Source organism: Terrapene carolina, unplaced genomic scaffold (genome assembly GCF_002925995.2).
Source record: "Terrapene carolina triunguis isolate 2854851 unplaced genomic scaffold, T_m_triunguis-2.0 Scaffold67, whole genome shotgun sequence".
NCBI lineage: Eukaryota > Metazoa > Chordata > Testudines > Emydidae > Terrapene > Terrapene triunguis.
In genome coordinates, this window is record NW_020664418.1 from 44,980,368 (window position 1) to 44,997,464 (window position 17,097).

General features: G+C 40.5%; 1 protein-coding gene across 4 annotated transcripts in view; it reads left to right on the forward strand.

The window, feature by feature from the left end:
* Nucleotides 1-16,750, forward strand: part of ASB7 (ankyrin repeat and SOCS box containing 7) — a 40,867-nt gene extending 24,117 nt beyond the window's left edge. For 3 of the 4 annotated variants that reach the window (XM_026648363.2, XM_026648367.2, XM_026648365.2), the window contains one exon: nt 16,232-16,750. In XM_026648363.2, coding sequence (XP_026504148.1) covers nt 16,232-16,371 — 140 coding nt within the window. In that variant the 3' untranslated portion in view covers nt 16,372-16,750. The remainder of the gene's footprint in view (nt 1-16,231) is intronic. The other variant, XM_026648368.2, reaches the window with a different exon arrangement.
* Nucleotides 16,751-17,097: the final 347 nt, after the last annotated feature.

Here is a 17,097-nt window from a genome sequence, read left to right on the forward strand (position 1 = left end):
GCTGTCACTGAAAATGTTCAGGGTACAGAACTGCATTGCTAATAAGGTAACAAGGTATAATCCAGGATTATTATTATTAAGAGGGCCTGACTACTTCTCATGTGCCCAGGATCAAAGTAGTGTAGGACAGTTGGTGTGTGGCTTTTTAAAGCTTCTCTTACTTTTGCATGTTGCATTTTCAGACAATGAAAGTTCATGACCACATGCAGTATAGGCGCTAGAGAGAAACTGAATTTTTAATCACTGAATCAGATGAAATTTAGCAATTGTAGATACATATAAGCATTCAGAATCAGACTTCTAATTGTATGTATGACTTGTATTACTGTGTTCACTGAAGACCTATGGTTCATATATATCTGAAAGCTTGATATATACAGTATTTGGACAGGTGAAGGTTGGATAATAGGAAAAACAAGGGGAGGAAAGACTTTAATTTCATTGAACTTTTTCTGTCGAGAATAGAATTCTACCCCCTTTGTTGCCTGTCTTTGGAAACGTTTCTCACCATTTTAGTTGTACTGTTGGGGTTATTTATGGACAAAATAATATCCAATCTTCTAATTTTCCATAGTCTTAGTAGACTATAACGGTAAGACTGAAGCATATTCTAATCCTTTGAAGTGTGTCCCTAATATCTGAAGCTTCATCAAAAAAGGTGCAAACTTGTTTGTAGGTTGCAGATTCTGCAGTGGAATTGCTAGCTTCTAACAATTTAGCATTAATGACATCTAAATAAAGAAGTTAGAAGTAATTCCAAAGCTTTTAGATGCCCAGAAACTCTAAAAGTATCCTTATAGCTTTAAGAAGTAGCAGTTGTCTTTGTTAATACATGCACACAAATAGTTAAGAAACCAAAGACTTAGAATACTGTTCCCTCTGCAGTGGACATTCATTCATTTGTGTGTACAAAAATAACACTTATGTACGGCTATACATTTTCAAAGTACTTTAAAACATTTCATTTAAAACATTTCATTTAAGATATATATATATATCTTAAAAAAAAAAAAAAAAAGTAGTTCTAATAAGCCAAATGGGGTTGAAGCTTGTGGAAACTGGGGTGGGAATTATGGGAAGTGGAGCTTCTTAATGGGGATGGATGTAAAGAGACTGGTAGAGTTCTGATTGTATTCTGGAGAGGGTTTCCTGTTGGTTGTTTTTTTTTCCCCATTGGCTTCAACAGAACCTGAGAGATTTATAAATGGTCTTGATATGTCTGCTTGGGGTGGGTGCAGGTGTTTTTTCTAGCATCCTTCTACCCCATCTCAGCAGCACTTCTTCAGTGGCTGCTTTAGGATAGCTGTGAGAGTTGTGCCGCTATATAAACTAGAATTATGAAGGTTTAAAATGGAAGAGAAAGTAGGATTGGTTGCAAGATCTCTGGTTACTCGGCCTCTGTTGTGTTAGGCAACGGGAAACAAGGCAGGACTAAATCAGTTGCAACATGGAGACTGAGTTTGAAATCTCTCAGTCTTACTGGCCATCTCCTGATTCTGCTCTTGTGGGAGGAGGGTAGTGTGACAATGACCTACAGAGGTAGTTACAGCCATCTTTGAGTTGGTCGTGAATGAGGCTCCTAAATTTGCATTTGTAGTGATTAATCCTGGTAGGATGACATTGTAGGATGTTTGTTAGCACCGCAGTTGGGCATTTGGTTGAACATAAACTAAGAAGTGTGGCTGTGCTGATTGCATTTTACTTCCAAAAGTGGTCTCCGACTCAAAAATTAATCTGATAGCGTGTCCATCTATTGAGAGTCCAGGGAAGGTGTTACTTTGGATTTAGTAGAGGTTGCCCTGTTTCATGGCAGAATCCCTAATTGAGAGCTGAGCTGATTGCTCTGGGTGACTTCATTGTCCATGTGGGTAATTCATCTGGGTTAACTCAGGTGTTGCTGTGTCCCCACACATAGCTGGCCATACTCTTGAACAGTTTTTTGCTTTAGCTGTGGAAGTGGGCAGAATGGAGGTTGGACCTCTATCCAGGACCACAGCTTCCTTTGTTTTGAGCTCAGGATACACCTCTCTTGAGTCAAAGGGCCTTTTTTAAACATCTTTTGACTTCCTACTTCTGAGACAGATCAACATATTGCTAACAGACCACTGTTGTAGAAGACTAATGAGCTTATGTCATTTATTTTCAGTGTGGTGTCTCCTAAATGGCCCATGTTTTGTTTTTATAAGTTTCCTTTGTATGCAGATGACCTGGGGCAGATGAAGCATGTAGATAGTCAGCTAGTAGTCTGGTGGCAGATGTCCCCAGTTAGGTCATGTATGCAGTGTAGTTGTAGCCATGTCAGACCCAGGATATTAGAGAGTCAAGGTGGGTGAGGTAATATCTTTCTTCAGACCAACTTCTGTTGGTGAGAGAGACAAACTTTCAAGCCACACAGAGCTCTTCTTCAGGTGAGACAGAGGGCTACATAAAGAATTTTTGAAGTTTCACGCCATGGCACTGCATGAGAGAATTTTTTTGCCTCCACCCCATCAGCTATTGTTAGGACGCTGAAAAATGTATTTCTAGTAGTGGACAATTTGAATTTTTGCCGTCTCATTCAGTAGCAGAGTGGAGTGTTTTAGAGTCTTAGATTTGGAACTTGCAAGGCATTTAGGGTTTGTTTGGCTGTTAGTCCAGTTTTATAAAGAATAGCTTTGTTGATGTATTTTGTATATGTACCCAGTGCTCTGAATGAATGTCTTAGATCAGTCATAATAGTCTCTATTTTAACTATGGGAGCCACCACTGGAAGGCAAAGTTTTATAAATTGTGAGTTAATTTGTAAAGGGCATTAAGCCAATATTTTTAATATGTACTTTCAAAAGCACGGAACTACATGCACACTTTAGACAACTACCATCTGTTTTCCAGTCTAGGCATAAGCCACAGTATTGAAAATTCTTATGCATCTTGAAGAAATATAGTATATTTCTGTCTTTGCTGCACGGTGGATTTGAGTTAAATCAAGTTGATTTAAATCATGATTTAAATCACTAGTCAGGAAGAATCTATTTAATTATGGTTTTCTACATAAAGGTGCATTTTTGTTGGTTGTTACAACCTTAATACATATTCTTCACAACTCAGAGATGTAGCTTTCATTTTTAGAAGGTACACACTATACATTTTTAAACAGTGATTTATTTTGAAAACTTTTCAGATTAGTTTTACAGTTATATCAGAAAATGAATGATTGGTTATTTCATTTACCAAAGGTAAATTGGGAGGTGAACTATCTCCAATTCAACAGGTTAATCATTAATATTTGGAGGATTTTCTTGCCATGCTGTATTAGGAGGAGAACATCACCAGACAGACATTTTAAATTGTTTTATTTAACTAAAACAACAACGTTAAGTATTCTGGATTTTTTTCTTCAACAGCAAACATATAATATTTTAACAAAACAAGCGTCTGTCTCTCGCTTCTCACATTTATCTCCAGACTTTTCCTTGTCCAGATCTATTCCACCCCAACAATCTTCTGTTCATTGAACTTTTTGAAACTTTGCACTTTTAGAGAGACGTAAGGGATTGACTCTTTGTACACAAATTTGCAAAGGGACAATACGGTTGAGGTCTGTTATTTCTCACCTCTATATATTATTTATTTTAAAACATTTTTGCTGTTAACAAGCATGTTACCTCTGGAGACACACATCCACAGTTAGAGAACTGCAAAACTAAGCATATCTGATGGTATCTTTTAGACTGAGCACTGAGTCCCATGGGGACAGGGCCGGCGCTTCCACTAGACGACCCTAGGCAGTCGCCTAGGGCAGCAGGATTTGGGGGGTGGCATTTTGCCGCCCTTGGCGGAAATTCAGCGGCGGGGGGTCCTTCCGCTCTGGATCTTCGGCAGAAATTCGGCAGCAGGTCCTTCACTTGCTCCGGGACCTGCCGCCGAAGTGCCCCGAAGACGCGGAGCAGAAGGACCCCTGCCACCGAAGACCCCAGGCCCCCTGAATGCTCAGAGGAAGAGCGCTGCCGCCTAGGGCGGCAAAAACCGTGGCACCGCTCCTGCATGGGGAGATAGAAAGATTAACCTAAATAATCTATCCGGAAGCCTGTGAAGCCGCATAAGATTGGGTCCCTAATCCATGAACTATTGGAACTCATTTACAAAACTTTTCTTAAATATTATATGAATATATTGTCTCATACTATAGAATTAGAATTTATAATCCCTCTTCCATGATGAGATATCTTTGAGCTATAATGTATCTTTAGATGAAATGCTTTTTGAGAAAAAAACTTATCCAAAAAATCCGATTTTTTTTTTTTTTTTAAATCATTGATTTTTATCCACCCTGCTTTGCTGGCTCTTGTGGGCTTGTTGCATTGAACTTCCCCCCCCCTAAACTGGTGTCAGAACACTGGTACCAATAGTCTTACTACAGAGAGCCTATAGCTCCCTATAATGGAGAACAGACAAGAGACCAAGTCTGTAAATACATCTCCAATCTTAGAATTAGAGCTACAAGAAAGACCTGATTTATTTTTCTACATTTCCCTGAGGAAATGTCTCTCCTGTGCTTTCCAGTGAGAGGTGGGGGTCAGACATTTAACTTCCCTTTCTCGCGGGATTCCTTTACATATTGAGAGGCCAGATTAGTCTAAGCATGAAGTTGGAAGTTTTGCCTTGGTTTCCCAATCTGGAAAATAGATAATACCTGCCTAGTTAATCCTGGATTGCCATCAAATCAATGGTTAGGTCAAATACTAATTAAGTTGTATTAAGATCAGTTGTTTTATATTTTCAAAAGGACAAGTCATTAGCTTTAACAAAGGATTTCAAATTGTATGCTTTAGAAAATGTTTACAGCATTGTAGGCATGGATGAAATTTTAAAGATAAATAGAGACCCCTACAAAGAAACTATATAAACTCCCTGTCGAGAGACAGTGTAAGTAAAACTACTTTTTTTTTTTTTGCTATAATTTAGGCAAATTTTAAACTTTGACTGTTTTGTGATTGTATAGTTTAAACTCCTCTGAATATAGTAATTTCACAGTGTAAAATTCTGTTACAACCTTAATTACTCAGTAACAACACTTAAAACAAATGCAGTAATTCCTTGAAATCACCTGCTAGGAATCAATTGGAAGAAGTTCGTTAAGCTCAATGTTAATCTTTGTTTATATGTTCATGGTAACATGCATGAAACTTACTGAAATTGTGAAAATCTATTGCCCCAGGAGGTGCTAGTAGTAATCTCTCACTGATAAATGGGCTCTGTTTTGAGAGCCTGGGTGTTAGGGCTGTATGAATCAGTGATTTTATCATTGGCCCTGTTAAATAAATAAATAAAATCTTACACAAGTTCCACGATACTTTCCTCTTCTCACTAGTAACAACTGTTCAAAGACCAATATGTTCTTCAAACAATGTTTGGTTCTTTTATGTAGCATATTGAAGATAGATCAAATCACCTTTTCAAAGAATTGACACAACCCACCTTCTTTCAGTTGAGAAAAACAAAGGGAGTAAATTTTCAAAGCTCTCTGCAGCGTTTTAGCAGTGTGACTGTCGTCAGAGTTGGCTGGCTAAAACTGGCACAATGCTTTGAAAATATATCCAGCAAGTCAGCTTTTAGCCTGTAACTGGGATTTTTGTTCATTTAATTCTTCTGAGTCTTTGCTATCTCAGCATAGCAGTTTGAAGATCCCTTTGTGCAAACAAAAATCTTGATATACCTATGTCTGTGCTTTAAAGTAAAGGTAACTTAGTCCATGGAACACAGAGTAGCATACAGTAAAATGTCAGGTATTCAAACTGTAAGATGGTCCAATAGCACTGTTTTATAAAAGTACTTATTCTTTCAGAACACTTTTCATCATTATATCATCTCCTAAATAAGAAATATGAAAGGGAACATATGTAAGCAGTATGATACTGGAGCTATTTTTGGTGAAAACACCAGCACTACATATGATTTAATAAAGACTACATAGCAGTCAAATTACTGATTATATTACAAACAAGAAGTAAATTCTGATGTGTGTAGTTCAGACTATTAAAATCCCAGTGTTGTTAATCTTAAAAATCTTACTACATACCTCTGTACTTCATTTCAGAGAGTTGACTGATTATTTTTACTTCCATATGCAAATTTTCAAGCCAAAGGTACCCTTCTTCGCTACATATTTTGCTATGCCAGAAATACTGAACTTTGATGATGAACATCTGCATGACTAATCTAAAACCCCCAACTTACTTGGAATTTTGGCTTTTAGTGCAGTTTGAAAATATGCTTATTGTAGATGTCTCATAGCAGAGGTATGGTCATCACTGATTTTAAATTAAACTGGAGCTTTTAAACTAGCTTGTATTGCATAAAGTTAAATAGGGGTAAAATGCTAGCCTTGTCCTATGGCACTAGTTACTGGGGAGGAGCGGAATCTGTTCAGTTTCACAGTGCACTATTGTACTGGTAGCCACAAACTATGCAACTGTTCCATACGAGGGGCAGGGGAAATAGTCTCAGAGTATATGATTGCCATGTTTGATATTCATGCTAGTCATACGGATTTGATTTGTTTTAGACCAGCGAAATCTTCATAGTGTCATTAACAATGGTACAAAACCAAATCCTGTTATGTCACTTGACTTCCCTAGTCATTTGACTATTACTGCTTAGATTTGGAATTCTAGATATTGCATTTCTTAAACTGTGAGAGCAGGATCAAGCCTCTGAAATAAAGTGCAAGATTCCCATACACTTCAGTAGGAGCAGGACTCCTATTCACTTCAGTGGGAGCTGTTTGTTAGGTGACTAGATCCTTTTTACACATTCCTGACCCCTCTTCTGCAACATGTCAATATATTTCTTAGGGCATGTCTTACACTAGCAGCATGCACCACAGTGCTGCACTGTAATTCCCTTGTGTGGATGCTGTGGGCAGGATCTAAAAGGTTCCTGCCCCATAGTCTGAACTGCATGACAAAGCACACCATGGGCTCCTGCAATGTGTGTATTAGCATGGCAGGTTTGTTTTATAAGCAAGAGAGCACATGCCTCAGGGTAGGCTCAATTCCTTAAGCTATTCTTGAATTAAAAGATGATATGCTGTTAGAATATGAGCTAGTCAATGGACAATTCATTTAAAAAAGGACATTGGGCATTTTTTAACTATGGTATCTGATTGTTCTCTCACGGTTGTGAAAATTTAATAATAGATTGTTCCTTTGTGCTAAACAAATTGGATGGGAAACAAAAATAGATAATCCACTATCAGTGGTCCCCATTTTACTTTAGCCACCCACTCCCAAACAAACACAAAAATGTATTTTACATACCAAAATGTCAGTCACTGTTATGGGCTCCCTGCACCTTTTCCCCCTTTCTGGTCTCTTTGAGTTCATCCACCTCAAATGTTCAGCCTTTTGCCCTTTCCTGTCTCGGGGTGAAATCTCATGATTCTTCCACTCTTAGAACCAGGACCTGGGTACACTATTCCATGTTAACATTCTGCAGGTTCCAGGAACTTGTGACCAGTGATAGTGACTCTCAGCCATCTTGAAACAAAATATCGTTATTTAATAGTTGGAACAAAGCATTAGCAAAAAAGGATTTTATAGCAACAAGCAGCCTACGTACATATTGAGTCACATCTAATTTTTCACTTACCTTTTAGTTAAGTTAGATAAGAGGAAAGTTTATATTACAGGAACAGAACCAACGTGTATTCTCCTAGCCAGTCTAGATCCTCATGTATCTTTGGGTCTCTGTCTGTTTCCTTTTTTCAAGCTAGTTTTGGCACTCCATAAAGAGAGTGGACTAAAACTATTAAAGCTTCTCACTCTAGCATTGTCTTAATAAACCTTAAGTCTAAGCCATCAGGTGACTATTAGAAAGGGCCTCCTCTCTTTTTCCCAGGACCTTGTCCACATGGGGAAATTGACTAGCAATAGCTCTTCCAGAATTGTTCCCCACATGGACATTCCATTCCAGAATAAAAGTGATTTTTTTATTTTGGAATAATGTCCACATGGGGAGCTATTGAAGAATGAGCTATCCCATCATTTCCACATGTAGACACGGTGGATAGGCTAAGTAGGTAGACTGTGCTAACCAGGCAGACACTTCAGGTGAAATTTCCCCCCATTTACGATAGACCACCCCCATGATAGTGACCGATCCAGATAGAGAAATAAGTTATTAAACAGCCCCCTCGTTGTCACGTTGTTGTTAAAATATTCTGTATTGTATCTCCTTTTGCATCTTTGCTGATTACAAAGGTATGTGTTTACGTTCTGATCTCGGTGCCTTGGATCACTGGGAACAAACTGTCCCAAATACTGGATTGTGGTACTGATGATTACATCAAAATTTAGGCAGAGACTGGATAGATAGGAGACAACTTCTGCTTATACACTCCTTCAGAAACAATGGGGAGGGAGATTTAAAATTTCCAGTGTGCCAATATAGTGCAGACCATTGCTTTCTTGTCCCCTGATTGATTTGTGGCTACATTGACTAAGGCACTAGGTGGACAGAGATTGTGCATTCCAAGGACAGTGCACATATTCTGGAAGAAAGACAGACAGGTCCTGTTAGCTGAGTAAGAACATCACTGACTATGAGAGAGGACTATGTTATTCTTAGCTTTGCAAATATCCTTTTTCTAGAGCCATCAGTGTTTCCATTTCTACAGCCCTTACCCACATATTTTGAGGAGAAGAAAGTTGGCTGGTTTATCATGGGCAGGAATGTTTTGAAAATAGACTACTGCAGCATTTTAAAGATGAAATTTGGGAACCTCTGCTCTGTATTTTTAAAGACCTTTAAAGTTCACTGTTAACCTTGTCCCTTCCAACTCTGACAACTAGTGCATAGAGATGGTAGAGAAATATTTATAAGTTTTTCTTTAAAACTTGGGCCTCTCAGCTTATATTATGTAAAAAAGTGTCTGATGTCAAAGTACTGTAGAATGTATTGAACTATACCCCGCACTCCCAACTTCAGGAGCCAACCCTCTAAGTCCCTAGTTGGTTATTTTGGAAGCAGCTCACCCATGCTTGAGATGTAACAATATCGTCAACTAAAATTGTAGATTTTTTTTTATTCATTTATTTATTTTTAAAAGAAGGCTGGGGAGTGACTGGAAATTGAGGGTAAAATGGGAGGAATGTGTTGTATTCAGAATTCAAGCAATTGTCTTAGTACAAGAAGAGACCACTCTAAAGATCAACAATGTTTTTCTAAATAAATAATTTTAATAAACCTCTGAAACTTGCTTTGCAAGCAATTGAGGCATCTAACTTAGCGAAAAATGTTACACATTTTATGAGAACAAAAATCTGTCCCACTAAGTGGGATAAATCACAGAGCCATCAGTACTCCATAGTTTAGACCATAAAATAATCAGTGATGTGATAGGAAGAAATTTGTCTAGGATGAGTCGAGTATTGCACAAAGAAACGGATTACGGGAATTTCTACTTTCCTCTGAAGCATCATCTGACATTGATGGATTGCTTTTGGAGAGGGGAGACCAGATGAAATGTCAGCTATAAGAACAGATTAGTAGTTCTACCCACTTCTAATTTTTGTGGTCTTTATTATAAGACACAACAGCCATCTATAAAAATAGCTGATTTACTCATGTGGATGTTTTACCAAACCTTGAGCCCCACAAGAGTAGTGAGCGTTCACTGGCTTGATCATAACTGTAATAACACAAATATAACAATAAAAGAACAACTCCAAAATAAAATTTGCAACAAAATAGATGGCTGTTTGGGAATGGGCAAGGAATTTCTTTAAGCGGTATTTACTGTCTATAGAACTAGTTTGTATCTCATTGCGGTCCATGAGTCAGGTTGTTGGTTTGAAAGTCCTTCTACTCTTTGTTTATTCTTTTCTGTTCTACTTCTTTAAAAATCTTATTAGCCTAAATATCCTTCCAAAGTCATGATGCAGCAAATTCTCCCTGCTTGTTCTCTCCTAATCATTTTTAGTCAGAACTTTATTCATCACTTAACCTGTCTTGCTTTGCCAAGTTACTAATAACATTTTACATTTGCCAAACTAAGGTTCACTGATGTTGGTCTATAATCCTTAAATTTTTTTTCTTTTTCATTCAGATGCAACCAAGAATGAATAAGTGCTCTAGACACCGTTTCTAATAAATCACAAATGCATTAATAACCCTGGAATTTGCAAGGCATGACCTAAGACACTAACAGCCACTAGATATAGCAACTGGTGCTTAACATTGGAAATGTCCTTTGTTAACACATTCCCAGGAAATATTCTTAGGCTTATCGGGGGAAATGTCAAACTTTTGATAATCGGGTCTCTAGTAACTCCCTAAATTTAACTGCTGGCCAATTTCTTCTGGCTATTTTACATTGTCTGTTCTGTTTTACTCAAACAGATCACAGGATGTTAATGTGATTCTGAAACCAGAAATCATTGGCTCATAGCTGTATTCTTGTGTGCACTAATACACACATGGAATATCCTAGTGTTCGCTAGCAGGAAACACTGTTGTTTCTAGTTAAAGTTTAAAAGATGCTTCCATTTCATTTTGTTTTGTTTCTTTCGTTGATAAATTTATCAGAAGCTTTTCTTTGGGAGTATGAAACTTCCCATGCTTGGTCTCAGGTCAAAAGCAATTTTTTCCCCCCACCCTGAAGCTTAAGTATGTGAACTGTATAACTTCACTCATATATATTATATTATCAAATAGAAATGTTCTATTATGTAGCAAAGTCATCAGTGATCTATAATGAGAACCACAACATCATGACTGAAATATTATATTTTTTTAAAAATTAGCATTTAACTACCATGATGTTGAGTGTCCTAGAAATATTATTGCTGGCATGAAAGAAAAAGACTTTGGAGCTTACTTCAAATCTAGTAACTTTCAAAATGAGCTTAAATTAGTTTCCAGTACTACACCTGCCAGACTTTACTTCTCCTGCTGATTTTTGTTCTTAAAAAGACAAAATTCAATTGTAAATGTGCCTCTCCATCCTGTTGTGTGAAAAATGCACCCAGACAAAAGGGTGAAACTCTCTGCATAGGAACTGCTGAAGTATGCACAGAGTAAACCAGAAAAAATGGAAATAACATATCCCGTTATACGGAGGTTGGGTCTTCTAATAATAGAAGGTAAACAATGTAGACAGAAGTTGAATATCACTTTTAACAAGACTGTAGAATGCAAGTCAACTTGCGTCAGTTGCATACCCTTGTCTATGCTACACAATTTTGTCAACAGAAGTCAGGTTTCATCGACAAAACAGTGGAGGTGTACACACTACAATGCTCCTTCTGCCGACAAAACTCTCCTACTTTGCCGACAAAATAAAACCACCTTGATGAGAGGCATAGTTTTTTGCGGCAAAGTTATACTGACGAAGTGTCGGTGTAGACACCGCGCTTGGTTATGTCGCTGTAAATGGCCTCCAGGAGGTGTCCCACAATGCCCATCCTGACCGCTCTGGGCAGCAGTTTGAACTTTGCTGCCCTGTACCCAGGTACATAAGTTTTCACCCCTCCCTGTTTAAAAGGCCCGGGAATTTTTGAAATTCCACTTCCTGTTTTCTCGGCATGGAGAACTCACATCGCAGCTTCCCAGCTGACTGTGGCAGCTCCTCGCAGCAACTCCCAACAACTCGGGTGTTCTCCAAGTGGAGGAATCTGCTGGCACTATAGGGAGAGGAGGCTGTGCAGTCCCAGCTCCGCTCCAGCCCTAGGAACTTCAATACCTATAGGCAGATTTCTCGTGGCTTGTTGGATAAGGGCTAGCAATGGGACACGCAGCAGTACCGTGCGAAGATAAAGGAGTTGAGGCAGGCGTACCAGAAGGCAAGGGAGGCAAATGGTCTCTCTGGTGCTGCGCTGAAGACCTGCCGCTTCTATAAGGAGCTGGACGTCGTCCGTGGCGGTGACCCCGACCTCCACCTCCCAGAGCCCCGTGAATACTTTGGCAGGGCTGGAGGCAGCGGATAGTGGACCTAACCCCAAGGACGAAGTCGTGGACAAGGAGGTCAAGTTGGAGGACAATGGGGAGCACACAGCAGGTTCGTCCGGTGGCATGGCGAGTCGGGACCTCTTTTCCACTCTGGACCTCTAGCCAGCCCCAGCAGTCCGTCTCTGGCACACATGATCCGTGAGAGAAGAGCCCTGGTAAGTGATCTTTTTGAGTTGATGCTGCTTAGTTATATGAGGTAGAGCTGTCCTTTGCTCTGTATGCTCTAGAAGTGGATGAAGGGATAGATATGTACAAGACTAGCTGTGTTTGAGTGTGCTCCACATTCCCTTGTGCAGCTAAGCAGTGCAGCGGAACAGTGTGTAAACGCACACCAAGATTTCACGGGAATCCTCCAGAGAGATCTCTAGGAAACTTTCCTGGAGGTACTCACCAATCCTGTGCCAAAGGTGCCTTGGCAGAGCTGCTTTGTTCCTTCACCTATTGTAGGAAACTTTCCCACGTCACTTGGCAATCACTTATGCTGGGACCCAAGCGGCACAGGGACCGGGTCTGAAGCCGCACACATGCAGGAGATGCACCCTTGCATTCCTGCACATCCTCAGGAGTGAGATACTGGCTTCTGCCACCTTTTTCCGCAGGCATGGGTCATTGAATATTGTCCCTAGTCACCTGCACTGTTCCCCATAAATAACCACCTAGACCCTTTGCCCTATCTTGAATGCCAAACCCCACCCAGCCCAAAGTCACCATGTTTAGGGTGTTCACTGGGATGTGTGCTCTCTAAAGGATAGTACGAAAGCGATTCATATGTCAAGAGGTATTGTTACTATAATGATTCAATACTGTGTGCGAACTAACAATCATGATTCTGTGTATTGTTTCTTGTGCTTCTGCAGATGTGGCCTTCAGGGGAACCCCCTATGCACCTGCAGAGTGCCTCTGCCAGATAAGAAAGCAACCAAGGCAGAGCAAGGAGCACATGTTCTGGGAGATACTCCAATCCTCAGAGGCTGAATAAAGAGAGCGCAGGGAGTGGAGAGACCCTGAAGGAAAAAAATAGAAAGGCAGGACAGAAAGGAGAGTGAGGAGCGCATTGTAAGGGGCCAGGAGCGGATGATAAAAGTGATGGGAGGAGCAAACAGATGTTGAAGTCCCTAATCACGCTCCCTGCAGAACACATGCGTGCTCATCCCCCTCTGCAGCCAATACAGAACTGCTTTCCATGCCCTTCCCAAACTCTTCCCACACGTTCCTTGTAACTTCCCAGAACATCTCGGTACCTCGTTCCCTCCACCCCGACAGACAGCTTCCAAAATGATAGCTGGACTTACACATGGCTTGGAGAACCTACACTGCCTTGCACTCTCATCTCTCTTCCCACCAAGCTTTTTGTGTGTCTTGTTAATTGGTATTTAATAAAAACGAACTCTCTGAAAGATAACCTTCTTTATTTGTCTCCTTCACATGGTGGTTGCTGCTGGTAGTAATACAGTGTCAGTTTGATAATTGGCCGAATACAAATCCCAGTCAAGAAACATCACAATTTTCATGCAAGACGGCAAGTTAACAAACATGGCAGAGTGCTGTATTACTGGGGCTTTATCAAAATGTTGCCTTAAAGCCTCCATGATTTAAATAGCCCGCTGTTGTGCCCCTCTAATAGCCCTGGTATCTGGCTGCTCAAATTCAGCAACCAGGCGATCTGCCTCTGCGCTCCACCCCAGGGGAAACTTTTCACCCTTAGCCTCACAAATAGTATGGAGCATGCAAAATGTTTTCCTCATTTAGGTCTAACCTTCCATAAAGGCATCGCCAGTGCACTTTTAATCTGCCAAAGGCACATTCCATGGTCATTCTGCACCTGCTCAGCCTATTGTTGAAGTACTCCTTGCTGCTGCCCAGGTTTTCTGTGTAAGGCTTCGTGAGCCACGGCTGTAAGGGGTACACTGGATCTTCTAGGATCACGATGGGCATTTCAATATCCCCCACTGAAATCTTCAGGTCTGGAAAGAAAGTCCCTGTTTGGAGCTTTCTGCACAGGCCAGTGTTCCTGGTCAGTAAAACACCCACAGTGATTTACAAGCGCTTGCAGTACCATAGAGAAGTACCCCTTTCTATTGATGTACTCTGTCACAAAATTGGGGCCAAAATTGGATTATGCATGCCATCTATTGCCCCTTTGCAGCTAGAGAATCCACTATTGCTGCAAAGCCATCCACTATTTCACGCACATTGCCAAGAGTCACCGTCCTTTGTAGCAGGATGTGATTAATGGCCTCGCACACTTGAGTTAATGCAGTTCCAAAGGGTCGACTTCCTGACTCTAAACTGATTCATGACTAGTAGCAGTCTGGAGTTGCCAGCTTTCACACTGCGATCGCCATGCGCTTCTCCACCGAGTGGGCATCTTTCATTTTGGTGTCCTTATGCCGCAGAGCTGGGGCAAACTCTGCACACCGTTCCAGGAAGGTGGCTTTCCGCATCCGAAAGTTCTGCAGCCGCTGCTCGTCATCTCAAGACCTGCATAATGATGTGATCCCACCACTCAGTGCTTGTTTCCTGAGCCCAAAAGCGACAGTCCATCATCTTCGGCTGCTCTGTGAATGCCAAAAGTAATCTGGTGTTTCTTTCCCTGGCACACAGCAGGTCAGGCAACTCTGATTCCTGTTCAGATTGGGAGCTCCTGATGTACTGCATGACCATCCGCGATGTGTTCATAACAGTGACTGCAGCAGTAGAGAGCAGTGAGGGATCTATCCTTTCAGACAGAGATGTTGGGCGCACAATAAACGGGCTGTTGAAAAATGCTGCGAATGCTGGGATGGAAAGAACTGCATCATGGGACGTTGAGCCTGCACCCATGATGCACTGCGATCCACTCTGTCTTCCCACAACTCCTAGCTGTAGAAGGTGGCGAGTAGCACAGTGGGATAGCTACCTACAGTGCACTGCTCTCCCCGTCGATGCTAGAGCACTAATTGTGGATGTGCTCTGCTGACAGAAGGAGTTCTAGTGTGAACATGCACAAGCAATGTAATTATACCGGTTTTTGATTGACAGCTTAGCTTACGTCGACAAAACTCTGTAGTGTAGACAAGGCCTCAGACTTTCATTTGGAATGGAGTAACTCCAAACTTGAGATGAATATGCCTTCAATAAAGTGACTAACTCAAGTCTAGAGGATAAGAGGATCCTATCACCTTTATTTTGTAGCCTTGTTGCCTAATGTACATAGATGCGCTGAGAGCATTGTACCATTTACCTTATAACCTGCAATTGCAGAGGTTTCAAGAACCATTTTATTGAAAGCATTGCCTGTTTTGAGACAAGATTCTTATTTACATGTTCGCTATGTAGGAAATCTTGAAGAAACTGGAAAATATTTCATTTAAATGTTCAGCTTGATTTCTGCTGAGTAAACTGTTTACATGTTTATTTTAATGATTTTGGGGAAAACAATAGAAATCATCTACTTGGTGCAATCCGTGCCTTTTTTCTTTCTTTGAGAAGGCAAATGCTACCTTTCACCACTAACTATTAGGAAGATGACAAATGATTGCAGTAAGGTCTACTGATTACAGATTATTTTGAGATAGCAGTATAAGCATTTACATGTGTCCCCGGTACCCCGTCTATTCAAGGTAATTGAAAACAAATTGTAAGATGTTTCCACTCACACAGTCATCTGCTGCTTTTATGATGCTTAATTGTTTTAGGGGTCTGCTTTTTTCAATGTAGGAAATATTTGAAGTTAAAACATTTTGTGTATTATAACTGGTGACATACATAAACTTCAAGGGTGAAAGTATTCCATATCATTTATTTTGAGATACTGCTGGCTATGTTAAGTGTTTTGGGGGCTGACTTTCCAAACTGCTCAGAGTCCAGCAGTTCCCTTTAAAGATAATGAGCCTAAATGGGAACTCAGTTCTTCAAAAAAATCTAGCCATTAACGTTTTTGCTGACGTGGTCGTGGTACTGGCAGAGCATTACCTCCATGAACTGTGGTCAGCCCCGGTCTCAACTCACTCTACAGGGACATACATATATAACATACATTCTGAATGTGTTAGAAACTAAAGGCCTTTTCTCTTGGTTGGAGGGGGGAAGTGTGATTATTAAACTTGGCCATATGATCCTTGAATTGCTTAAATCATACCCTCTAAGTTGACTGCTTGTTCATCTTCAGAGCTGGACATATAAATAATATAAATAAACTTTTGAAGCACATCTTAAATGTGATTATCTTACTTAAATATGTTCCTTTTGTCTTTCATTTCAGGACAGCCCAGAAACTTGCAAGATCTATGCCGAATTAAAATCCGCCAGTGTATAGGCCTTCAAAACCTAAAACTGCTTGATGAACTACCCATTGCCAAGGTCATCAAAGACTATTTAAAACACAAGTTTGATGATATCTGATATCCATGAAGAAAAGAACTCTGAGCAAGCTTAGTAATATTCCAGATACTTAAAGAGGCTTGTTGCCTTGCACAAAGTATATCCTATGCAAATTCTGATTTTTCTGTAAGTCAGAAGGCAGGTATACACTTCCTTGGGTTTTTTATACCACATGCTAGAAGGTCTTAATTTTTTGGTTTCTTGGTCCAAGTTTACAAGGTCCAAGCTTTCTATACAATATTACATTTTAAAAATTTGTTGTTGTGTTTTTTTTAATGAGGCGTGCAGATTTGCAATGGAAATGGAACATAGCGTATTCAAAGGAAGTGATTGGTTCTGATTGGCATGCATAGTATTGTAAGCCATCTGAGCGATTGTTAAACAAAATGAGGTTTGGAGACTAAGGGTATGTCTACACTACCGCGGTAGTTCGACGGCTGGCAATCGAACTTCCGGTTTCGATATATCGCGTCTGGTCTGGACGGGATAATTCGAACCAGGAAGTGCTCGCCGTCGACTGCGGTACTCCACCTCAGCGAGAGGAGTACCGCGGAGTCGACGGGGGAGCCTGCCTGCCGCGTGTGGACCGCGTCTGAACCGCGGTAAATTCGAACTAAGGTATGTCGACTTCAGCTACGTTATTCACGTAGCTGAAGTTGCGTACCTTAGATCGAATTGGGGTGTTAGTGTAGACCAGGCCTAAGGCACCAGTCCTGCAAAGGGACCCATGTGGGCAGACCTTTATGT